The sequence below is a fragment of the Hemitrygon akajei genome, chromosome 4, assembly GCF_048418815.1.
Source record: "Hemitrygon akajei chromosome 4, sHemAka1.3, whole genome shotgun sequence".
Classification (NCBI taxonomy): Eukaryota; Metazoa; Chordata; class Chondrichthyes; order Myliobatiformes; family Dasyatidae; genus Hemitrygon; species Hemitrygon akajei.
In genome coordinates this window covers 64,859,171-64,885,810 of record NC_133127.1, presented here as the reverse complement: position 1 = coordinate 64,885,810, position 26,640 = coordinate 64,859,171, and the positions used below count along the sequence as shown (strand labels likewise).

General features: G+C 38.8%; 1 protein-coding gene across 4 annotated transcripts; it reads left to right on the top strand.

The window, feature by feature from the left end:
* setd7 (SET domain containing 7, histone lysine methyltransferase) lies at positions 1-26,640 on the top strand. 4 transcript variants are annotated; one of them, XM_073042723.1, is made up of 8 exons: positions 1-160; positions 1,293-1,422; positions 16,555-16,756; positions 17,312-17,501; positions 20,588-20,669; positions 22,621-22,738; positions 23,081-23,238; positions 24,635-26,640. In XM_073042723.1, exons 1-8 carry the CDS (start codon positions 121-123, stop codon positions 24,813-24,815), a joined length of 1,101 nt encoding a protein of 366 aa, XP_072898824.1. In that variant the 5' UTR covers positions 1-120; the 3' UTR covers positions 24,816-26,640. The 4 variants fall into 4 exon arrangements, 3 of the variants coding, with proteins under 3 accessions (XP_072898824.1, XP_072898825.1, XP_072898826.1); XM_073042724.1 differs by lacking the exon at positions 1,293-1,422 and adding an exon at positions 15,646-15,688 and having other exon boundaries at positions 16-160; XM_073042725.1 differs by lacking the exon at positions 1-160 and adding an exon at positions 15,646-15,688 and having other exon boundaries at positions 1,291-1,422.

Sequence of the window (26,640 nt, the reverse complement as noted above, 5' to 3'; positions counted from 1 at the left end):
GGGAGATGATGTCAGCGGCTCGGCAGCAGCGCCGCTGGGAACTGGCAGAGTTAGAGCCGAGCTTGCACACGGGTAGCGGCCGTGGTATTCCGCAAGCCGCCGGCAGCTCCGCTCGGTGCAATGGACAGTGACGACGACAACGTGGAGGAGACGGTGGAAGGTGAGGGCGCCCGTGCCTTGTTGCTTGCGGTGTCAATGTGGCGAACTCGTGTGTGTTTGTGTGTGAAGGCAAGGCAGCGGCCCAGTGACCGAGTATGCTGAGGGAACCCAAGCAGAAGGGAGGGGCAGTGCGGTGCAGAGCTTCAAAATTGTGCGTTTCAAACAAAAATAAAACAACATTTTATTTTGTGCATTAATCTTTTTTGATTAACTGCAATAATTGCATTTTTTCAAATTTTTAAAAAAATCACATGCCCGCGCATGTTTTAAAATTTATTTTTACTTTTCAGTGTAATTTTGAAAAGTTTGTTTAATCGTTTAATCTGAGAGTTTACTTAAACCGATGAAAGACACGACGATGAATTCTATAACTACTGTAACTTGGTGACATCATAACACTCGAAAAATGTGTTTTAAAAGTAGTTAAAAGAACACCGTAAAGATACGAATCAGAAACTATCCTGAATTCCCGAGGCTTAATATGCATTTTATTTTTAAAGTGTGATGATTCTATTTAAGAAAAATAAGCCTATTTTAATAGTTATGTAACCTGGATTATAGTGATGCAGCCAATGTTTTCAGTGCAACATGAAAGCGCTGGTGTTATGGTAGGGAGCGTGTTTTAATTTGTTGCTCATTCACTGGGAATGAGCAGGGAAACTATTACATTTACAATGCTGTATTTTTTTCTTTCATAATGCTTTGTTAAATCACCTTTTGAGGGAAGGGGTGATGGACAGGATTGTCCATCTGACATACCATTGCTTGTACTGATGTACAGAGGAATTGATTAAATGACGATACGTTTAGTTGGCGTTTCCCAACTAAGATGTTATTGTGGGGTTCGCAACAAAGGCAAAATAAATTGCCCCCTGCCGTCGTATTGAAAGCTCATCCGTTGTTTTCACTCGTGATAAATAATCCAATCAGAAAAAAAAACTCCCTCCTCCAACCTGGGCTGGATGAGAAATCGGTCTTCTTGAGCGAATGCCTGCTTTCTGATAAAGTGAATATTTCTCTTGATGTTTAGTCAGTAACAATTATTTCGTCAAATAATGAATGCAATGATGGATTTAAAACGATGACTGTTACTTTTGCCGAGGTTCAGTAAGTTTAAAATGTTCCTGTTGTAGGTCCCCTGGATGAAGATAACCAGCCACATGGGTTCTGTAAAGTTACCTATTCCTCTAGTGACAGATTTGAAGGGCATTTTATACATGGTGAGAAGAATGGCCCTGGGAAGTTCTATTTTTTTGATGGCAGGTAAAACACTAGACCATCAATTTTAAAATTATCACTTTTATTTATGTTTACTCCATTAGAGAGTTTGTTTTTAACCTGAGTGAGGAAGTTCTTTATCTATTACTGGGAATATTTACAATTTATCTATTACTGGGAATATTTACAATTTATCTATTACTGGGAATATTTACAATTTATGTATTACTGGAAATATTTACAATGGTGTGAGGGAAGTTCCGTGCCTTTTCAACCATTGCCATTAAATTCGATGACAATAGACTTGATGATCAATGGACTGTCATTGCAGGGGAAACATGTTCCACATGGATATTTTGTTCCAATTGAGTCTGGCTGTAGGTATTTGCTTGCTATACCCATCCAGATTCTCCCTTGGGAACAATGCCTGGATAAGCAATAACATTATTTTTCATTAGTTTTAATATATATTGCAATGTATGTTGAACAAGCTGTGGGCTAGTTCTTGCTGATAAAATGTTCTATGTATGACTGTTGGTACTGTTTTTTACACTTTGGCCTTGGAAGAATGCTGTTTGCTTTGGGTGTATTCATGTATGGTTGAATAACAACTAAACTTGAACTTGATATTTGGATTACATATATATTACTGTTGAGGATGATCTTCTGTTCTCCCTGGTTCATTTTCACAGGGTTAATCTGTAAAAATGAGAATGTTTGAGTATCAATGCTATCTTGCCACCTTTATTTTGTGTTATGAAAGCGCCATTGGATATATGTCTTTTTTTTTGGTAGACCCACAGTCAGTACAACAAAGTGAAATTTGCTTTCTTTTTAAACATTTTGAAAAGGAAAACGTGATTAAACTCTGAGATTTGGGGGATGGTAAGTCTTTAAAATTTTGAAGAAAAATGAATGACACAAGTTACCAAGCAATACAATATTTGTTAATTTATATTAAATAAGTTTGGCTAAAGATAAACTTAAGTAAATGGTAGCACAATTAAAATCATATATTTTAATATCCATCTTTTTGTGCAAAAATAGGCTGCTGATTTTTGGTATACTTTTTGTCAGCTTTCTCAGTATCTGAATTCTAGGTATCTATTTGAGGTAAACCAAATATTTTGATATCTAGGCTCTGCATTGCCACAAATCAATCCCACTACTTTTGTCAAGTTTTCCCATCTAAAATATTTCACTATGAATTGACTTTTTAAATTCAAAGGTGAGGAATTAAACAAGAATTTAAGATGCATGCAAATCCTTTATAATAACATGACCACATTATCCCTTAATGTTTTAATATATTTTAAATTTGTAGCATTTCCAAAACATGGTCCTTTGCTGAGAGCTGTGGAATTTGGCTGTGCATTCCAAACTTGTGCCTTCATTTCAAAGCTGTGTCAGTGCATTCAGCCAACTGCATGGATGGAGTCTTTTTGTTATTTGCTTCTAGCAGTGGTTCCCAAACTTATTTTTTGGGGTTACTGCCCCCTTAGCTCCCAGACCACATCCCCTGCACCCCACTCTCCCTTTCCGGCCATTACATTAAAGCTGTAAAGAATTTTGATTTACAATTCAGTGAAAGAAAATGGGAACTTCACATTCAAAGCAGTGACAAATAATTGCAAATAATTATTCAAATCTATTTAAAGCTACAAATAAAAGTATTTAATTAGAGTAAAAAACAATTTTCATCAACAGTTTTAGAGCGTACGTTAGTAGTCTGCCTATTCACTACTTCATTGTTTTTTCACCTTTCAGTGAGATGGATGGGCTTGGTGCAGTAATATCAGCTTCTCAACATCAGGCTGAATGTCATTCAGGAGTCGTCTCAGATCCCTACATTCAGTAATTTGCAGTCTGTTTCATTGCTTTGGAAGAAGTTGGGCGACTGCACTGAAACCACGCTCCACTAAACATGATGTTGGGAAAGCAATAGAAAAAAACCATCTTGACCTTTTTCCACAGTGCATACAGAGATTTCCATCTGTAGCCAAAAGTCTTGATTTGATTATCTTGAACCTCGGCTTCTGCTCAAAATTACTTTGTTTTGAGATCAGTTCTTCTTCCGTCTTTCCTGTTAATTCCTAATAACAGTGTTCAGGAATGGATTTAATACCCAGTCTGGAATTTGGACTGAAAAAAGATCCTGAAATCTCTCAAACAAGAGAAAATCTGCAGATGCTGGAAATCTGAGCAACACACAAAATGCTGGAGGAACTCAGCAGGCCAGGCAGCATCTGTAGGGGAAAAAAAAGTACAGTCAATGCTTCGCGCCGAAACCCTTTGGCAGGACTGGAGGAAAATGCTGAGGAGTAGATTTGAAAGGTGGGGAGGAGGGAAAAGAGAAACACAAGGTGATGGGTGTAACTTGGAGTGGGGAGGATGAAATAAAGAGTTGGGAAGTAGGTTGGTGGAAGAGACAGAAGACTGCGGAATAAAGAAAAGGGGGCAGGGGCACCAGAGGGAGGCGATGGGTGGGCAAGGAGATAAGGTGAGAGATAAAAGGGGGTGAGAAATGGTGAAGGGGAGGTGGGGATAATTACTGGAAATTTGAGAACTCAGTGTTCATGCCATCAAGTTGGAAGCTACCCAGATGGAATATAAGATGTTCCTCCAATCTAAGTGTGGCCTCATTGGAGGAAGTTATGGATGGACATATTGGAATGGGAAGTGGAATTAAAATGGGTGGCCACTAGGAGATTCTTCTTTTTCTGGCGGATGGAGCATAGGTGCTCGGCGAAGCAGTCTCCCAGGCCTTACCGATATACAGGAGGCCACACCGGGAGCACCAAGCACAGTATATGGCCCCAACAGACTCTCAGGTGAAGTGTCCCCTCACCTGGATGTTGCCTGGCCTGCTGAGTTTCTCCAGCATTTGTGTGTGTGTGTTGCCTGACGTATCCTTATGCAGCTCATCCAGGTGGGCACAGTATACTTGAAGGTCATTATCTGGTATTCTTTCTTCCTCTTTCAACTCAGAGGCTTGGAAATTGGAAAAGGTTGCAGTGGTCAATGTTGCTCTTAAACAGGGTTAGCTTGGACATAAATATGGAGATGACTTTGATAAGATTCACATTATTTCCTTTCAATTGAAGATTTATTTAGTTAAACCTTGTGAATATATCTGACAAATAAGCAATGTCACTCCTGATAATCTTGAGTTGATTGTTGAATTAAGCATACAAGTCTTCAAAGAATTTTATCACAGTTTCAAAAAGAGCATAAAAGCATCTCAGGCAGTTCCCTTTTGAAAGTCATCTGACTTCTGTATGCAACAGCAACTGTTCAAACTGTTCCATCATTTGCAATACAAAGCTCTCAAAATAGTCAAGAATTGAGAGCATGGGGCTTGATTTTATTTAGGGCACTGATAACAGAATTTAATGATTTGTGCAGCTGATCACTTTAGGTTTTTTGCAACAAGATGTTGTCTGAATTACATGGTGAGTTAGGTACAGCTTTTCTTCAAGTAAGTAATGACACCATGGTGATGTCCTGTCATTGATGGCATCCCATCTGTTGCACAAGTTGGTGATTTGAATGTCCCCCTCTTTGAAAAGCTGCTCAACAATTGGAAGTATTGACTCCCCCTTTGTATCTGTTTCTTGTCCCTTTGAGAATAACAACTCTCGAATCATGCCTTTATCTTTTATGAAGTGAACATAACCAAGAAGCAAAGATTCATTGCCTGGTAAAGTTGACTCCTCTGACTGCAGTGCATATTCTGTTGTCCTAACTATATGGCACAATGTGCCTCACACATTCTCAGACATCTATTCATCTTTGAACAGAGCAGAATTGCTTTAATTATTTGGTCTGTTAACTTGGGTGAAACCATATTCAGAATTTCCCTTATTGTTGGAAGAATCAGTTCTCCAATTGTATGGGCCTTTCTAGACTGAGCAATAAAACGTTAAAATGAAGCACGCAAACCATCACTGTTTTATTGTGAAGTGCTGGCAAACATATTTTGAAGTATTTTTCGTTTCTGAAAGCTATCACAAAGTGACTGAAGGAAAGCCAAGATCTTGTATGCTTTATGAGAGTGTATTCTCTTCAAATGTTCGGGAAGCTTGGAAAGTTTCATTGCCTCATTTGAAGAAACGTTGACACATTGACTGCTGACGGTTGCTTGGTGCTAGTGTAAATCCATATTTCAGATACTCCACACTATACTGTCTACACTTTACTTTCTGCCATTTTCGTTATGGATTAATGACCATTGTTTAAGTCCAACCTCAAGTGCTGCAATCAATAAAGGAAAAATAATGCCATTGTAGCTCAGGCGAAATATGACTCTCTGCCTGAAGGTACATAAATTGGGGTAGTGATATTTCGGTTGGGCCACGTGCTAGAGAAATGCAGTCAAGACCATTCAAAAGGGCAGATTCTGAAATTTGCCTCATTGAATGCCATATCCTAATTCACAGGAATTGCGTCACTGTGTGATTAGAGTGTGGGAATTGTGCTAGGTAGCACAGTACTACAGTAGTGAACAGCAACAACGCACAGGCCAGGCCTGGAAATAATACGATTTCTTCAGTCCAGATTTTTCATAATATTGCCAAATACAGAAGTGTCACATTGCTTTTTAACAAATATAAAGTGCTTCGAGCAAAGTTTAAGAAAACGGTGGGTTAGCAAGAGATGAGGCGATTATGTCATCAAAGGATTCAAAGTACATTTATTATCAATGTTTCGGGCCGAGACCCTTCATCAGGACGAAAGGTCTCGGCCCGAAACATTGACTGCTCATTTCAATGGATGCTGCCCGACCTGCTGAGTTCATCCAGCTTGTTTGTACATGTTTATTTGACCACAGCATCTGCAGTGTACTTTGTGTTTACATTTATTATCAAAGTATGTATGGAGTATACAACCCTGAGGTCCGCCTTCTCCACAGACAGCAAAGAAAACCAAGGAACCCGCTCAAAGAAAATACATCAAACCTATCCCTCATGCAAAAGAACAAATCGTGCAAACAAGTACACCAACCCCCGTGCAAAAAATTGTACAAACAAGTACATCAACCCACGTGCAAACGCCAACAAGAACTCTGTAATCAATAGAGTCACTGAGGATAAAGTGCTTAAAATAAATAACTAAATTCTTAAGTTTAGCCTGTAATCCCTCGGCTGTCTTCCTGCTACCCTCCACTGTCCACTTTATCTTAAATGCCCACAACTCTCAGGATCTGAGGGAGTGTGATATCACCCACTTCGGGAACCACTATTCTAGCACTTTTCAAGTAATTATAGAAAAAGTGGACACATTTTTAAACTCCTAAGAGAAAAATTATCTAGGTCCACAATTTATTAAGCTACAGATGTTGCCCATGTTTTCAGCCTTTTTTTTTACCGGATAAAGCTATTCTGTCATTATTTCTGAAACCAAGGCTCTGAACTGATCCGTGGAGCCCTGCACAGTGCAGGAACGTTGTGGTGCAACATTCCTTGGCAGATCTTGCTGTCAAATTTGTAAAATGGGTTGAAACGTTGTAAATATCTGATCATATTGGTAAGCTATTAAACATATTTCTTATCACCGTATGAAAAGGGGTAAACAGTTGAAGTTTCAGGCCGAGACCCTTCATCAAAACATTTTATTAATGTGAGAGATGATGAGTCCTGATGAAGTGTCTCGGCCCGAAACATCGACTGTTTACTTTTTACCATGGATGCTGCCTGACCTGCTGAGCTCCTCTAGCATTTTGTATGTGTTACTTTGGATTTCCAGCATCTGCAGATTTTCTCTTGTTTGTGAGGAGCAGAAGCCTTTCAGCTTTGCTGTGTTGGTGAAGTGAGGGAGTAGTGACAAAAGTAGTAATAATCAAATGAACTGGCATAATTTAAACCAGCTCATTTAGTCTGCAAAATGGCTGGTGCAGTGAATAGAAAACAAAATTAAGTGGTGTGCAAATGGGCAACCATGCTATCAGTTTCCCACCAATCACGCCAAGCTAAAATTACCTCTAAGTGCTCCATTTGGAACAGTTGAAATTGGGGGCTGAAGTTTTATGATATATTGCTCTTGACTTGCAAAGAGCAATGTAGTGGTGAGAATGACTGATGTCACAGACTTGTGGTGAAGTTTCACTAATACTTTTATTCCAAATGATAGTGTAGGATGAATTTCATGTTATCCCTATGTTTATCTATAATACTTCATGTGTTGAGAGTCAAATGGAACTACCAAGCTGAAAATATTAGTTTTTCTACCCCTTTTAATTTTGTTGATTGGATGGTGCTATTTTAAACACCAGGCCATATAAATTGTAGAATTGAAAGCTCAAATCACTCATTTGATAACTCAATATGATTTATAAGTCATGACAGATATAAAATGACAATGTTTACCTTTAAGCTAAAATAAACTTATGTGCCTTTATACTGTATGATTCAGAAATAAAACACCTTGAGAAAACCTGAGAAGAGAAGACAGGTAAATGGTAAAGTTTTCTGTGCAGTGCATTAAAACGGTATAGTGTGATAAATAAAGTAAATATAAGACACACAAAGATCTTGCACTTCTATCATGCCATTGGTCAGGGTGGAACATCCCAAAGTGCTTTACAGCCAGTGGAACTTCTGAGTTCAGCGAGTTGTGGGGAAACTGCAAACTTGCACCCATAACAGAGAGTTGAACAAATTAACTGCTCGCAGTGATGTGTAAGATGGTTATTCAGTCTGGCAGTGGAAATTTACCCATCCACTTCAGAGGGCAGACAGGGCTTCAGTTTATCACTACTTCTAAAAGCAGCACCTTTAACACCAGAGCATTCACTTAGCCTGAATTAATGTTCAGGTCTGAAGTAGGATGTGAATTAAACTGAAATTAATGGGCATGCTCCCAACTGGGCAATGGTGAGAATGTTTTTGAATATAGTTGGTGTTCAAGATATTTATAAGTATATAGTACTATTAGTCAACTGCATTATTCTGTTTGCTACTTTGGAATTAAAAAAAAAATACACATTGGAAAGAGTGCCTGGAGTACAGATAGATTGGAGAGTGTGTAACTCCAAATTATAAGCTAAGGGAACATGAGAATCTGGTAGAGGGAAATTAAGTTGGCATCTAAGAGTTTTGACTACACTGAGGGAGTCCCTTTGCACCAACCCATTCACTTTGATTATAGGAACATTGGCAGTTGAAGGTATTTAACATTTTACACTAAGCACGTATTTCAAGAAGACCTTCATATGAATTTAAATAGGTTTGCTTGAATAGTGGCATAAAGCTGTTGAAGATCTAGGATCACATGTTGAGAGGCCTTACATTGATGGATGTGATTATGAGATTGGATGCCTTACTTGGTCGAGCAGCTTGCCAGCCGTGTAGTCTGCCTGGGTGAGGCTGGAGGAGGGCGCTTGAGCAGAGTCAGAATGCTGTGACAGAGCACGCACAAACTCCTGCTGACCTATTGGATAAACAGAGCATGATAGCTTAAAGAACAAAACTGCCTGCTCTGGGGTCTTGATAGTAGGCTGGAATCCTTACCTAAAATGAAAAATAACAATTAAACCAAACTATTATTTCATAATTGACAATATTTTATGGATAATCTACAGTTGTAGTTACTTCAGGTTCAGTTATTTGAAATGTGATATTTGTACCCAGATGCCACTCACTATTCAAATAAACATCACTGTCCATTCAGTGTTTGGAACAGTGAAGCTGCTGTACTTGTTTGTTTCCAGGAGAATTGCATAATCATGAAGGTCAAATACTTGAGCTGAACTCGACTCAAGCATTTTGAGATAAGTCCAAAAATTTTTATTTTCATTTTCATCCAATGGTGCTCTTCATGATCTCTTTCAGCACTGTGTGTTTGCAAATTTTTATTTTTATACATTCAGGTTCTTGGGGCCTGATCTGGAGTTCTAAGAGTATTGATGATTTCTAGCAAGGAAACTGTGGTATTTTCCCCCTTACAATAGTGAATAAAATAATTGTTCATCTTTGAATTTGAGGAAGAAATCATTCGTGCTTTGCATAAATAGCTATTACATTGTTCTGTTTTGCAAAGTAAACACGTGAAATCAACAGCAGCATTTTATACCTTGGGAATGGCAGAGTATAAAAGAGATGCCAAATGTACAGTACCACACACCATACAAAGGGGTATTGTTAGGTCACTGGGATCCAGAGTGTCATACTATTGATGTGGGGACTTGAATTCACATCTCACCATAATGCTGGATAATTTAAGAATTCAAATTAAATAATTCTGGTGGGGGAGGGGGCAGTGATGGGAAATGTTGGTATCTGATGGTGACCACAAAATTACTGTGCTGCTGTTTTTTTTTTAAAAAAAACATCTGTTCACTTGACACTACTTGGAAAGGAAATGTACTGTCCTTGCCATTGTAGTCTGTTTGTGACATGGATCCAGAACTGAAATTGGCTTGTCATCCCTTCCCTGTTCTTACCCCATTTACAGAAGTAAGTGGTGTGGTATACTGACTGCTTTATTTTGCTTGATACTTGTGCATATTTTCTGAAATCTACTTTGGAGTTTTACAAGCTGGGGCTGTAGGCTTAGAAATTCTTAAAATTAACAATCCTGAACAGTGAAAATTGGTTCATTCTTGGTTAAGCTAATGTTCCTGGGTGCAAGAATGTTTGGCGGGGAGGGGTTGACAAACTTCTAAAGGTTTGTGGTGGACTGTGTCAGTAGCAATTTTATTTTCCCTAGCAATTTCGTAATGTAAAACGTAACCAGCTTGTATGAACAGTAATGCACTGTGAAAAATGATTCCTGGAAGATTTTCTACCTTGTCATTTTCAGATCAACAGCTTTTATATTCAGGGAACATCCAGGTTTTAATGACTCTCTTTATCCGTGGAACCGTGCTAATGAAAGGGCAATGTGAAAATGTATCCTTAGTCCTTGCTGAGACCCGTAACCTCTGGTGATCTCCAGTGCCGTCACCTGCCCATGGCTTGCTTGCGCATATTGTTACCACAGTTACTCTCCCCTTTTTTATTCTGTAGGTCATCTTAAGCTGCTACCGCTAGTCTCTGCTACACCTTTTTAGTTTGTAGAGCTCCTTACTGAAGGAGCGAGCACATCACCCATTTTCCTTTCAGTATGCAGGAGCTAGAAGTAGGCTTCTCGGAGAAACAAACATTCATAGACTGCATCCCTGATTCGAAATGTCAGGCAGTACGACTAGTCCACACACTTCCTGTGCTCACTAGTCTTCAGCAGTGCATTCTTAAAGTGCTCTCTCCTATCATTGCCACATTCATTAGTAACATTCCCCATAGCTGGGAGAGTTGTAGAAAACCATAAACTTTGTGGCAGAATTAGTCCATTCAGACCACTGATTCTACGCCATCATTCTATCATGGCTGATTTATTTCCTCTCTTAACCCCATTCTCCAGTCTCTTCCTGTAAACTTTGACAGCCTTACTAATCATTAACCTGCCAACCTCTGCTTTAAACCTATCCAATGACTTGGCTTCCATAGCCATCTGTGGCAATGAATTCCACAGATTGAACACCCTCTTGTCTTAACATCCATTCTAAAGTGAATTTCTTCTTTTCTCAGGCTGTGCATTCTGATCTTGGACTCTCCCACTATTTGAAATATCCTATCCGTGCCCCCTCTAGATAGACACTTCAGTATTCCGTAGGTTTCAATGAGATCCCACCCTCATTCTTCCAAACTCTAGCAAAGTACAGGCCCAAAGCCATCAAGCACACCTCATACATTAACATCTGTTATGGTATGTCCCTTTAAGAGTGAGCTACAGGGATGTGTCCAAACCCTATCACATAAATACTTGAGAATGGAGAAAGCCACACTGAAACTGAGGTGATGCGGATTTACGCTGGGGAAATCTGACAATGCAGTTCCATGAACCTTGCAGTCTCGATCCTTATGCAACTTTCACAAATTGTTTTCGGTTGATTTGCCATGTTGTTTTAGTGCCATTAAAAGTTGCAAAACATTTCCTACCCTTTGCCCCTCAGCCTCCTTTGAGGACAGAGATCCAAATATTTTTCCCCAGAGAACAATAGCTAATATTAATGATTCAAAGTATTTACTGCACAAGATAGTAAATAAAAAATGTGTGACAGTATTGGGAAACAATGAGGTAGCATGTTATAAAATTTGATGCCTTTGGGTAATTATATTAGCATTTTTGTCATTTTAATCAACGGGTAGATAAAATCCCAAAAGTATATTTGTATCTTGAACCAACTTACTGGATTTGTCAACATACTCTTAAACTTCATATTAAATTATTTGCAATTTATGCATTAAATAGATGCAAAAGTAAAATAATATCTTCTGTCAGAAGTCATATCTATTCATTGGTTGTGTGCTTTGTGTGGACTGCATGCACACTTCATAGTCTGTCTAGTATTATTCACGGCAACCTTCTTCCTCTGCATGCTGCCTGTTGACAACTTTGTGTGTAAATACTGTTTCTCTTTCCACTTGCACACTTAAACGAAGCAAGCTGTGTCTCACTGATACCTGATTTTTTTTTTTAAACCTTCCAATAGTCAGAATGCCTTCTGGACTTCAGTACTGATGGGACAGAAGTTTCCTCCTTAAACACTAGGAAGGCCAAAGCTTAGGTTGCCGTCACAAACTCTGGCCCTCTCTGAAATAAGAGACGGACTGTTTACGACACTGATATCACAAGGATTTGTTTGGATTGCATATATATGCTTCTGTGTAAAAACAGGTATTTCTACCTCCATAAATTAGCTTGTCTTTGCCCTGTCTCAGTTCATTTATAGTGAACCCCACATCCATTCAAAGTTCAAAGTAAATTTATTACTGAAGTATGTATGGAGCTTAGTAAAAAGAGGGCTATAGGTAAGCCTAGTAATTTCTAAGGTAGGGACTTGTTCGGCACAACTTTGTGGGCCGAAGGGCCTGTATTGTGCTGTAGGTTTTCTATGTTTCTGTGTATATGGCACCATATACTACCCTGAGATTTATTTTCTTGCAGGAATTCACAGTAAGTCCAAAGAAACTCGATAGAATCAATGAAACACTGCACTCAACAAAAATGGACGAACAGCCAATGTGCAAAAGACATCTTGAGCAAATACAAAAAAGAATTAAAAATAATAATATTGACAATAAGTAACAAATATCAAGGACGTTAGTTGTAGAGTCCTTGAAAGTGAGCCCATAGGTGGTGGAATCAGTTGAGTGAAGTTACCTCCGGTTTGCGAGCCTAATGGCTGAAAGTTTATAACTGTTCCTGAAGCTAGTGAGAAGAGAACATGGCGTAGATGGTGGGGGGGGGGGCGGGGGGGGCGGGGGAGTGTGTTTGATGGGTGCTGCTTTCCGGCAACAGTGTTCCTTGGAGATGTGCTCAATAGTGGGGAGGGCTTTACCTGTGATCGTCTGGGCTGTATAATTATTTCTTGTAGGCTTTTCCATTCAAGGGCATCGGTGTTTCCGTACCAGGCTGTGATGCAATCAGTCAGTATACGGTCCACCACACATCTTCAGAAGTTTGTTAGTTTTAGGTGACATGTTGAATCTTTGCAAACTTCTAAGAAAGTAGAGGCGCTACCATGTTTTCTCTCTAACATTGCGTGCTGGACCCAGGACCCATCCTTTGAAATGATCATGCTGAGGATGTTAAAAGTTGTTGACTTCCTCCACCTCTGATCCCCGATGAGTGTTGTGGACTCCCAGTTTCTTAGTCGTGCAGACAATAATCAGCTCTTTGTTTTTGCTGACATTGAGTGAGAGGTGGTGGTTGTGGCACCATTCAGCCAGATTTTGCTGATTCGTCACCATGTTTGGTTCAGCCAGCAGCAGTGGTGTCATCAGCAAACAAATATGGCATTAGAACTGTACTTAAGCACTTCCCACAGGCTGTTATCTTCCCACATTTAACGCTTTCAGAGGCATTCCCTTGTGTTACCTAATAGATGTTAATGTCATCCAAAATACTGCCTGCATTTTAAGTCCTACCCACCCATTGCCTCTGAGCTGCTGAGCTACAGTGAATCCCTATCAAATAATTCTTCACATTTTAAAATTTGCAGGTTTATTTTCATATCTTTCTATTTAGTTATACCTTTATTATTTCTGTTATTAAAACCATCACCTGAGCTCTCTAACATGCCTCTTTGACTTCCCCAAATTTAATTATAACTGTATTGGGGTCTGTGCATTCAGTTGCCAAGGTATTCAGTTCTGGAATTCTCTCCTTTAACCTCCCTGCCTGTGTCCATCTCCCTTTGACTCTCTTTTTGTCCATCTGCTCTAATTTTCCTTTATGCGACATAGTGTCATAGTTTGGATATAGAGTGTAGTACCCTGGGATCTATACGTCAAAGGTTCTTTATAGATTCGCGTTATCTTGCTGCAGTTAAATTGTTGGCATTGGGGAGATACCGGAGTGGTGTGGTTTAGCCGCCAGGTCCCGAAGATGTCTGGTCAGGGTTAGTCAGTTGTGGGCATGCCGTGTTGGCACTGGAAGCATGGCAACACTTGTGGGTTGCCCCCAGCACCATCCTCATTGGTGCAAATGACACATTTCATTGTGTATATGATAAATAAAGCTAATCTTTATATATTTCTGCCTTGACACATGCCTCAGAATTTATGGTTCCTAGTCTTCTCCAGCCTTGTTACTGCTTCTAGTGGGTTTTTTTTTTGCTGATGGACCTTCCAACACCTACACTGTGATCTTTGTGTGGAGTTGAGAGAAACATAAACTGATGGACATTTTCATTGTTTCTTTCTGACATCTATTTGGAAGTATCTCATTCAAAGTAAATTCCCTGAAGCTGTTTCAGCTGCTTGTTCAGAAGCTACTAACCCTCTTGTCCTGTGTGCGAGCATAAGCCAAAGAGGCTATTTTGCACTGACTATATTTGTAATCCTTTTGATTCTTAAAATATTGTGGGAGATCTGTTGTTTTTTTTAAGAAAAGTTGATGGGAGATTTTGTTTACCATGGGGGTGTGACAAAAAAGAGTTTGGAAAAAAAAAACATCATAATGTGATCATAAAATTAGAACCAGGCCATTCAAGGGTGGTGTCAAGAATACTCCTTCACAAGGGTTAGTTGAAATCTGGAACAGTTCTTTCCTAAAACCTGGAAGCCATATCACTAGAGATTAATAATACTCATGTTAAATGTTATGGAACCAAGGCAGGAATATAGATTTAAAATATGGATTGCATGGTGTGATTGAATAACATCATGTGTGATGACTTAATCTTGTTGCTAGATTCTCACTGTCTGCAGTATTTGTTCCAGGTAGTGCTGTCAGCAAGTGTAAGCTTTCAGTGGAGCAGGTGGCATAGCTGGAGGCCAGCTTTCCAGCCCTCGTGATGTTGGACGTTAGCACCACGCACCCAGTCAGTCACACAGCCGTAACCATGGACGCTGCTACTATTGCTCTGAATTCTGATCTCATGACCATCTGGGATAACTTGGCTACTAGTGGGGGTGATCTACTGCTTACATCTTCTAGGGAGTGGAAACCAATACAATTAGGGATTTTCCCACATTGCAAGTACATCCTAATACAGTGTACTTGTTGCCTCTTTCCTCCCTCACTACCCTTGTGAAACGGTGAACTAGAAGTTAGTTATTCCAGTAACTAAATTCACATCCTCAGGACTTTGGTGCTGAACAAGCAGATTTTTCAGAATGTTGGATGTTACTTGCATTAGTCCCCCAACATACTTTTAATATTCACTTTTTGTGTGTTGCCTGAGAGTATAATAAATGTTATAGTGAGCCCTGTGACTTAAAGGGAAATGGGACTCCAATGTGATTAAGTGAAATAAAGACCTGGTGAGGTTACAGGAACATAAAGGGCCTGTGATAAGAGGAAAAGGAATAGGGGTAATGGAGACCCTTGTATTTAAAGGGAAAGTGGGAAACAGAGCTGGAAATGATACTAAGTGAGCTGCCTACTGAACCCTCAGAATTCTCACACAATGGTTCAGCATCCTTTATGAAGCAATGCAATGGGAATTTTTCTGTTTGACCGTGAAAGTTGCTACAGTGGAGAGCTTTCCTCTCCGTCTTCAGCGTCCACTTCTGATGGGTCTGCTGGAACAAACCCTGACTGTTTTGTCTCTGTCCACTCTATAATGTGGCCTTTGTGGGTTACTCATTGTGTTAGGGATTAATTATTTTGGGACAGGTTATGATTGATTCTTCCAAGGGTTTAAAAACCAATGTTCATGTTGGGTTCTGCATTCATCAGTAGAAGTGTTGGAAACTTATAGCTTTCTCAAAATCATTTCAGAACTGGTGATGAACTGTCGAATGGAATAGCCTGTCTCTATGCGGTAAATATGATATTCATTATATATTATGTGATTTTTGAAAGTGTTATACTATGTTGGAAAAAGAACTTTATCTGTTATGCTAAGAGAATATAGCAAGTGTATCCGATAAAAGGATCAAGAGTGACTGAGGATGTTTGTGATTGAGGGGAAAAAACAATAGAGATGGTGCCAGGGTATCATGTTCTCTGTGACTCTTTTCTCTTTTTTTGAAAAGTGTGCCAGTGGAATTTTTATATCTATCTAGAACTATAGATAGAGCATGGACACGAGGAAATCTGCAGATGCTGGAAATTCAAGCAACACACACAAAATGCTGGTGGAATGCAGCAGGCCAGGCAGCATCTATAGGAAGAAGCACTGTCGACGTTTCAGGCCAAGACCCTTCATCAGATAGAGCATGGGCTTGTGTTCCCATCTGAAATTGGCACCAGCAAAATTTCCTTAGCACTGTACTAGAATATCACTTACTTTGCTGGTTCTTGCCTGAATTGAAACTGTAATGTTAAGATGCAGAGAGAAGAATACTCCTCCCTGCACCATAGCTGTCATTGGAAACTGAAATTTGCCCTTGCTCTATTCACTTTGCACTGGTGGATTTTGACATTTCGTCCCCGTTTATGTATTTGCTTACTGTTTTGGAACCGTTTTTGTGTGTAATTGGTTGTAGCTAACTTTGTAAAAGCAAAAGCGGGGAAGATGCATCAGTTATTTCAAAAATAACATCTATGTATATAGCTGATGACGATAATGACATAATCTGGATGAATATTTAATGCCACTCCACCAGCCGTTCCTGTAGTCAGAACCAGTCTCTTGAGGACGGGGAAGTGGAGTGTGTCTCATTATGCGTTCTCTTTAATATTTAGCACACTGGAAGGAAATTGCATTGATGATGCTTTGCAAGGTCAAGCTGTATACACCTATGAGGATGGAAGCAGCCTTCATGGTACCTACATTGATGGAGAATTGAATGGCATTGCTCAGGAATATGACTCGGAAGGACGTTTGACCTTCAGGGGTCAGTACAGGGACAATGTTCGATGGGGTGTTTGCTGGATGTATTTTCTGGTAAGTTTCAGCTGAATGACCAGTGTGCTTCAAATCCTCTCTTTGATCCTGTTGGATTGCCAAAGGAATAGAGTGGTTTTTTAAAAAAATCTTGGGGTCTCAATAGGTAGAAGGAAAAATAATTTTCATTTTCCCTTCCTGTAGTATTAAAAAAACTGCAGTGTTTGAATATACCTAATGGTAAAATACTCTGCCAGTGGCTTGACGTTTGTTTAGGAATTGAGTAATAATTTGAGTAGAGTTTAGGATGACTAGTAGGCCCACCAGCAATGACTGCCTTCAGGCAAAAGTTGTATAAAAGTTGATGTGCAGTCGGGGTTGCATAGTGATAAGTGGTTCCTTCATGTAGTTTCTCACACTAGCAAAGGATTTCATCAGCTGCTTTTATAACTTTACCAGAAGAGAGGCAGTTGTATATAGAAAGCAAGCTTTGGAGACATTACAGTGAAGTTACATTGAGATGCATGAGGAACTCTGATATTAACAGCCCGATACCTTTGCTTGGGCAAACAGCAAAACATTGTCATACTGATGACTTATGATCTTGTTTGACAGGATGGAGGCTGCCTTGTAGGTGAGGTGAATGAAGATGGTGAGATGACTGGTGATAAAATAGCATATGTTTACCCTGAGGGCAGGATGGCATTGCTTGGAAAATTTGTTGATGGGGAGTTTATCGAAGGACACCTAGCAACTCTGAAGTGTGTAACTGAAGGGAAACCTCAGTTTGAACTGGCACCAGATGGTAAGACATTTTTAAATTACATAACCTAACAATGCCACCCATGCTTTCAGTAGACTACATGCTTTGTGAAAATTCCAAGCCTTTATGAAAAGACATTAAAGTCTAGAATATGACATTAAAATCAAAAACTTTTATTAAAAAAATGACATATTTGACAACTTTACCAGATGTGGAGTTGTGTGATGATTCCAGCATCACATATTGGGGGGAGAATGGAGAAGATATGCTGATGATAATTAGGGAGCGAAGGAGCATGATGTTGTTGGTTTGACCCATGGTATCAATGGTAATTGACTTTAATTTTCTACCTCCAGTTACAGCACTAAAATACATGACAGTATAGCACTGCTCAGGCCATCTGACCCATGAATGTTTCTTTCCTTTTGGTTGTGTGCATTTTCTATTGAATTTGCTGCGTTTGTTTGCATCTGTTGTGAATGCCCCCAAGAAAATGGATCTCCACGGTAGTATATGGTATCATATATGTACGTTGATGATTAATTTACTCTGAGCTTTGATGTTCTGCTGATCTTTTTGCTAATTTAGTTAAACCCTCTGTGTAGCACTTGCAAATCTCCAGGCAAGGATATAGGTTTCCTTCCAGTTTAGATACAAACTGTCTTGTTCGTACAGAAATCAATTGCTTTGGAAGAGAGTCCAATGATCTCAACACATTAATCTGCAGTAGCATCTTAGCCATATATTGAACTGCACTATGAATCTATTTCTCACCTCACTGCCACGTAGCACAGGTAGAAATCTTGAGACAGCAACCCTGGTAGTCCTGCTCTTTAATTTTCTACCTAACTCCCCAAACTCACTTTCCAGGACCTTATCCCTACTCCTGCCTATAATCAATATAGTTAATCGATTTTCATGAGACATTTTCCCACATATAAACCATAAAATGACAGACTGAGGAAAAGGTGGTAGAATGGGGTGAGAGGAAAAATAAGTCAGTCTTAATTGAATGGCCGAGCAAACTCAATGGATTGAATGACCTAATGCTGCTTCCATGTCTTGTGATGTTATGGACTGGCACGTGCTGCGTTTTCCATGATTATCTTACTCACACACATCACACTTTGGCTTGTGTATTTATTTATTGACTACGTCTTAGTCTGTTTTCAATGGTGCAAAGAATATGGTCCTAAAGAGTGCTGCTCATGAACTGCCAGACTCCAAATATTTTTATTTGATGTTGAGTTCACAGCCAAAGGGCTGTAATGAATAAACAGTGGATCAAGTGCTATGGTCACTGTGTGCAAAAGAATTCTAAACTTTGTAGACCTAACTTAAAGTTGTTAACTGAGATGTATCAGCCTGTTTCATTTTGTATACCACCATTTAGAAAGGAATTCGTAAATGTACTTTGGTATCCTGGAAATGTATGGCAATGAAGTAGGCCATTTGGTCTATCCATTAATGATGGTTAAACATGGACCCTTGTAATTCCACTTCCAAACTCAATCCATGATCACAAGCAAAAGAAAATCTGTAGATGCTGGAAATCCGAGCAACACACACAAAATGCTGGAGGAGCTCAGCAGGCCAGGCAGCTTCTATGGAAAAGAGTACAGTTGACGCTTTGGGCCGAGACCCTTCATCAGGACTGGAGGAAAAAATGACAAGGAATCAGAGTTAGAAGGTGTGTGGGGGTGGTGTTAGGGGAGGAAGAAATACAAGGTGATTGGTGAAACTGCCTGGGAGCAAGATATAAATACTTAAATGTCAGAGGAGGTATGGGATGAAGTCCTCAAATTAGTTAACTCAGCCTCTTTTATGTGCCCGTCACAGTTCAAGGTCATACACAGGGCCCATATGTCTAAAACTAAATTATCTTGCATTTACCCAGATGTTAATCCCTGTTGCGACAAATGCAAAAGGGGCGAGGCTTCCCTTATTCACATGTACTGGACTTGCCCTAGCTGGGAAAAATACTGGAAACATGTCTTCCAAACTCTATCCCAAATACTTAATTACAATCTGGAACCTAACCCTTTGATTGCCCTTTTCGGTACCTCCGGAGAGGGGGACATGCACCTAAGTCCCACTAAACATCGCACACTGTCTTTTGCCTCTCTGTTGGCCAGGTGTGCAGTTTTGCTCAGGTGGAGGGATGCTCCCCCACCCACCCACGTTCAGTGGCTCAGGGACATCAGGTCCAGTCTACACCTTGAGAAGATCCACTACTCAACCCTCAATTTGGAAATAAAGTTCCAAAAGGTGTGGGGACCCTTTCTTGAATATTTTCAAAATTCACAGCCAGACTAAAGGTTCCATTCTTTCTCCCTTTCCTCAGTACATTATTCCCTGACCTCCAGCATTTTCTGATAAAACTCTTCGGACTCAGATTTGTTATCATACAACAGCCTATGTATTCGAAAAATACACCTTCTCTTTACCAATGCAGCTCTGTGGGGACAAAGGTTCTGTTTAACCCTTTTTGCCAATGCATTGATGGCTTGAAGTTGGGGACTGGGAGGGCTGGGGTAATGATATTTGTACTATCTCTTCCGTGAATGTGAATTGTACATTTGTTACATCTGTTATGCACTGCACAATTCTCCTTTACGCTGTGTTCTGTTTATTTAAAAAAACAGTAAAAAATATGTGAAGAATATGTGAAAACAGAAGAAATGCGAAGGAACAGTTTCAAATTTTGGATATTTAAGTGGCAAAGCTTCACTGAAAATGTAGAGATCTTCAGGTCTGTGGTGTGGCGTATAGAGATAGAAAAGAGTGAAGCCATTGAAGGAATCTGCAACAAAGAATTTCACAATTAAGATTTTGCTGGGTGCCAGTTTAGGTCAATAAGCACAGGGATGATGGAAGAATGGGACCTGGTATGAGGTAGGAGATGGGAAGTGGTGTTCTGCGTGAATCAAATTTGTGCAGATTATTGGGTAGAAAATTGGTCAATAGACAATAAAAATATTCAGTGAGAAGAAAATTAGATTCTCAATGAAATGACCTTAATAGGCATTTTTAAATTAAATACAAATTGTTGACATATATGAAAAATATGACGTATTGCCATCAAACCTGATCAACTGTCATATTTTAATACTCTCTTTTTACAACAGACCCAGTGTACAGCTTGGACAAGTCCACTCCGTTTTGCATTTCCACTAAATGTCTCCTGGCTGACCCTTATGAAAATGAGAGGTTATTCAAATTTCTTCTTTCTTTTATCGTTCTAATGAAATTATTTATTCTTAAGGAAAATATTGGTGAATGATTGTTAATTTAATGAGACAGAGAAACAAATTTTTCCACCCAGATTTTTAAATACTCGGTGTTCAGCAACATCTGACAAAAAAAGCATTTCTTGGTTTAATACGTTTAACTAGTGTTGCTTTAATCTTCATATATAAATGTATAGGTTACGTATTTTGTTTCTGAATGTATTCTCTTTTAGGTTATGCCTCTTTCTACCTTTTGGGTCAGTCTTCTGTTTTCTGTTCATTTGTGGGAAGAAATTAATTCCTTTGCTTCCGTTTCCTCTTGGGAAGAGGCATATTTAAAAAAAATCTTCCTGCAAATTTCTGTGTGCATAATTCCTCTTTCTTTCTGTTCTTGTAATCCTTCTTAACTATCTACTCAACTTCACTTAGTACTTTATGTTTCAACTAACTCAGTTTTTATTAAATATATTGAAATTCTTGACGGAAAGTTGGGAAAGACACAAAAATCACTTTATTGGTGTATTAAGTATCTTCATGGTATTGTAATGAATAGTGTCAAACAATACTGATGAGAAAGAACAATTACTAAAGATGGAGAGGAAGTTGCAACTTCTATTCATAGGAATGAGCATGTGAACGTACATCAGATTTTTGAATTTGGTAATATTATGGAAGTTTGTTCATATGAGTGTCTGGCATTGTCAGACATTGTAACCCAGGGACAGCCTGTATTGTGAAAAGTAGTATGGAAGTTATTAGTTATCATTCACTTCACTTGTGAATTTGGACCACTGAATTCAGAAGCGATGGTTTTCCTTTTCATGTCTTTCAACATAGTATGTACACAGGATATTTAAGCTGAAAGTCAGCCACAAAACTGAAGCTTTGTCAAAGTTACCATCTACCAACTCTATTAGCTACCTTTTTGAGGCTTGGTTTTGTCTGTTGTGGTTATAGCTGTGCAATCCCTTTTTACTGGATGTCTGTAAGGTTGTAACTCGTTAGCCCCTCACTAACAGCCACTGGACTCAGTGGTGAGAAAACTACCTTTCTCTAGGCTCCAGACGTCTAGAGTTGATATGACTAGGGGTCACATCAAACCTGGGAAGTTGGAATGTCTCACCCACCTGAATCCCGATCGGTGTGAATACTGTGTAATTATTGCTCCCATGCAATTGCCTGTCGGCAAGAAATAACAGACTCTGTATACAATTATAAAGAAAGTATATTTATGAATGTTAACTTAGCCAAACCATTATTAAAGAAGAAAGGTAAAAAACAAAAGGACCCATCATAATTAAAAGTCAAATATGCACAAGGTTGGAGCTCAAATTGTACATTCCAGTTGGATTGAATCCTACAGCCGATCTTCTCAAGCTTCTTCTCTCTCCATCTCCTGCCTAAAGGACCTCAACCTGCTCAATGTCTGTCACAAGAACCTCTACACCTAGATTCTGTAGAACCTTATCTCAATTCCACCTTCCTGATTGGATGACACGACATTCCCAAGAATGAACATCACAACTCCGTATCGTTATTGGTAACCCAAACACTATCAGCAGAACACACTACTTCTACGGAATACCATTAAATGAAATACCCTATAGTGTTAGCAGTAAAGTCCTAACCAGTGCGTTACAACTGCAAGAAGTAGATGAGTGTAACTAAATGGTTACATGGCCAGAACATTACCCTCCATAGTCCCAAATACCAGAAACTTAAAGCTGCACTATTACGCATTTAGCAGGGCAGGTAAAGGATGAATTGCAGGCAAGAGCTTTTACATTCCTGTCCTCGTATTTCCTTTTTACAAGTAGGCTGTTTGTAATCAAATAATTGTAAACCATTATAATTATAATTTGAATGTTGAAGCAATTGTTATATTTTTGACAAAGAGTATGTGTAACTGTTTCTTGTTTCTCCTGAAATAGGGTTTATGTTGCTGAATCACTTATCCCTAATGCTGGGGAAGGTTTGTTTGCAAAAATAGCAGCAGAACCTGACACAGTCATGGCTTTCTATAATGGAATACGGATAACACATGAGGAGGTAAGAGGCAGTCATGCAGCCTTCTAGTGAAGGGATAAGTCTGCTTAAGAAAATAGCAGGTTAATTTGTATAAAGTTAATTCATATAAAGTAAATTCACCTAAATGTTGAATGAACTCTTCTTGGGCTTCCAGCAGGATACAGGTGTTGATTATAACCAATTTCAATGACAAATGCTGCCATCTTCAAGCATCATTCCAGAAGAAGATGGCAGAGTTTGCCATCAAAACATTGGTTATAACTGATACCGGTACCTGGCCAGAAGCCTGAGAAGAATTTATTTGTCATATAAGCTGGGAAATCACTAGATCCTTTTTTTCACCTAAATGTGTTTTCTTACCAGGTAGATTCTAGAGACTGGTCACTGAATAGCAATACCATATCACTTGATGATGATACTGTGATTGATGTTCCTGAGCCTTATAACAGTACAAAGCAGTACTGTGCATCATTGGGGCACAAAGCAAATCACTCCTTTACTCCCAATTGTATTTATGCCACGTAAGTAGTCATGTCTCAGTAATTGATCGTTACTGGATGTGGGAAGGGAAGGCTGCTAATGCACGATATGCATTTGTTAATTTATCATCTCGAGAGAAGGCAATTAAATTATACTGTACATTAGAAAAATTCTAATGGCATGACCTATAGATTTGTGCACAACTTTGTCAAAGTATGTTCAATTGCAGTCCCATACCTGATTCTACACTTGAAAACAGATGTCTCATTATATATTGAATCAGTTACAGCATTGAATGCTCTGACTCCACCCCGAACACCATCTCCACCCCAATCCAGTTAGACCATGCTTTGGTCTGCTGATGGCCGCTTTTTGTAAAAGAGTGTATATAGCCTCTCCTCCTGGCCTTCGCAGCAGTACTGCAGCCTGCTGGCCTTACTTCACTCATTAAACTCTGTAAACCCCCAGCTTTTATCTAAATGTATCTTTTATATAAATTTTCTCTGCCCCAGTTGGTTGAGTTGCATTGGTTGGTTCGTGAAATAAGACTAGGGTTTAAGCCTGATGTCTTTAAGTGTGTGTTCTACGTAAACTTCTGCTTCTGAAGAATTGTAGAACATAAGCACGGTGTTTTATGGATCTCCCTTATTATCCTCAATTGGTGAATCCTGGATGCTGAATATGGGGAGAAATAGAACTCTAGAAGGAACAGGCCCTCCTCAGTTTATCAACACCTGACAAATGTACAGCTCATACACACGAGCGAGCATTTGGGAGACTGCTGTATGGATGTGCCGGCTCCTGCAGGGCTGGAGAGAACTTCTGCCTCCAGGTAACTCAGTTCATGACTTGCCAACTGTTTTGGTTGTGAACAGTTCAACAGGAATGTAACCCTGTGATAACCTGGAAGCCAGCAAGTCAGGCATCATTTGTGAAGGGGAGAAAACAGTTGATATCAATGTTTTTGGCCAGAACTCTTCATCAGGACTGGGGAAGGGTCTCAGCCCAAAACATTGTCTGTTTATTCCCCTCTACAGTTACTATCTGACCTGCTGAGTTTCTCCAGGATTTTGTGTATGTTGCTTGAGATTGTTCGCAGAGTCTCTTGGAAATAACTTGTATAAAAGTGGGGTTGGGGGGCATGTTTAGGGTTTGATTGATTGAAAAAGCAAATTTACTATACTATTTTGAATTTGACCTATTTATAAATTGGATTCAAAATAGATGAAAGCTCCGTTGACTGAAATTGCACACTTTCATGAACAGCATTGTGATTTCTACATTTTAGATATTCTGAAATAAAAGTCAATACAGCAATTTTCCATCAAACAAAATGATTTTCAGTTTAATTGTTTTAGAGATTCTGATAATTTTGTGGTATACTTAAGTAAGATATTCAGAAAAATTATTATTTCTGAGACTTTTTTTTAAATTAAGGTTTATTCATCCTCGGTTTGGACCTGTTAAATGCATCCGTACTATCCGGGCAGTCCAGAGGGATGAAGAACTGACAGTAGATTATGGGTACGATCATTATTCTGCAGGCAAGGGTGGTCCAGAAGCTCCTGACTGGTACAAGATGGAACTGCAGGCCTTCCAACATAATCAGCGGAAATGAAATTTATGCAGCTTTCTCATTAAGCAAGAAGCAAAAGCAGAAGCAGCTATGCACTAGAGCTACATGGAACTGCCAGATTAGAAACTTCCAAATCCTTTGTTCTGTGAAGTATTATTCAATGCATTTAAATTATTCAAACTTAATTCTTGTGAAATACATTATACAAGGCTTTTGAACAAGCAGATATACATTTGCCATAAGCACATGAAATTTGCCATTTAGAAGTAAAGACTAACAAAATTAACATACTATAAATATAAAGCTTGCCTTCGTACCAGTCTTATAAGCAGCAAATACTTTACTAAATCTGTTAATGGACAATTCTGTGTTCTTTGGTCATTTTTTGTGTCTCTATTTCAAATTAATACGAATTACTCTGGCTTTTAAGTTATTTCCAACACTTCACAATCTGTTTATTGATTTGTAGTTATCAGCTCTTATCGATTAAAGGTGTTACATTTTTAGCTAATCTGATTAGTGATCACATTAATTGACATTTTTTAGTGTTGCCGCTGGGGTGAGTGAAGTCGAACATGTGCCAGTGTGAATTTTGTATCCTGTCCATTGTAATTGTGAAAAAAAATTAGCACAATAAGTTAGAAATTGAAAGAATTTTTGTTTGGAGGAAGCACTTTGAATTGCATATAAGTACAGGTATTAATCTTTTACTAGTGATAGTTAAAAATAAGTTTTTTGAATAACCAAGTGCATTAGCTTGCTTGTGATTTCTCCTCTGCTTTCATGGTATTAAGTATTTGTAGCATTTGCTCTCTTAACATTTTGCATACGGCGTCTTAACCTGATTAGAATGATTTTTGTTAAGTGTGAAAGTTTTCTTTTCCTGGTGTTCTCTACACTGAGTAATCGATGCTAGAAACACTGAGGAAAGTAATGTTATCCAAATACAGTATTCATCTGCTATGTGGCAATATCACTTCAAGTAATATTTAATCTTGCATCAGGTGTTAAGCTATAATATTGGCCATGTGTAAGTAGTTTTTTTAAAGATGAGTAGCACAATCTACGCTCTTGTGTTTTAATACAATGGCTTTCCCAAAAGGGTCTCTAGTTGAGCTATTGTTTCATCACTGCCATAGCAGACATAGTAGAAATTATGATTTTTGCTAATAAAACTGAAGAACTGATGAGACTGAGAGAATGGAGTTGTCCCAAAATTTTACAGATTTTCAGATTGAGGTTTTTTGATGTGTGTATGCTCTTTCAGTGTAGTAAATGAAAAATGTGTGCATTTTATAAGAGTGTCTGGGTAAGCATGAGAATTGTTTTGGTTACTGGAGGTGCAATAAAATTTATGATGTTTTAATTTTTGACCATCTGAATTATGATGTACTTAATTTATGAAGTTAACTTGGCACAGGGGAAGAAAACCTGTTTTCTAATGGTCCTTTAAACGTGGTAAATTATGAATACAATGGATTTTTACCAGAAAGACAAACATTGAGAATAATTATGGATCTAATTGATTTAAATATGTAATATATGAATATTTTAATGATTCTGTGCATGCTGTGCTCTCAAAAATGAAATGCCTGTTCATTTTAAACCCTGTCTTTGTTATTCTGCTTTGATTCAGTTTAATTTGATTGCAAGTGAAAATGAGGGAAGGGTTACAGCATTTGGGAAAAAGTGTAAATGTACATTTTGATCTTTCTATGGCATTGTAGTACTTTATACATCACTAATGGCCTTTGTGCACTTGTCAACTTATTGAATATAAAAACTTGATGCAGAAATTCTGCGTAACTGAGTAAATTTGTATCATAGCAGTAGGTCGTCAATGGCAATAAAAGCTTAAAACTACCAA

Bases quoted from the DNA above. Each gene is read 5' to 3' on its own strand.
- setd7 (XM_073042723.1), top strand. From the start codon at position 121: ATGGACAGTGACGACGACAACGTGGAGGAGACGGTGGAAG. The intron at 16,757-17,311 runs GTAAGTTTCAGC...CTTGTTTGACAG, and splicing joins TTTGCTGGATGTATTTTCTG to GATGGAGGCTGCCTTGTAGG. The intron at 17,502-20,587 runs GTAAGACATTTT...TTTTTACAACAG, and splicing joins GTTTGAACTGGCACCAGATG to ACCCAGTGTACAGCTTGGAC.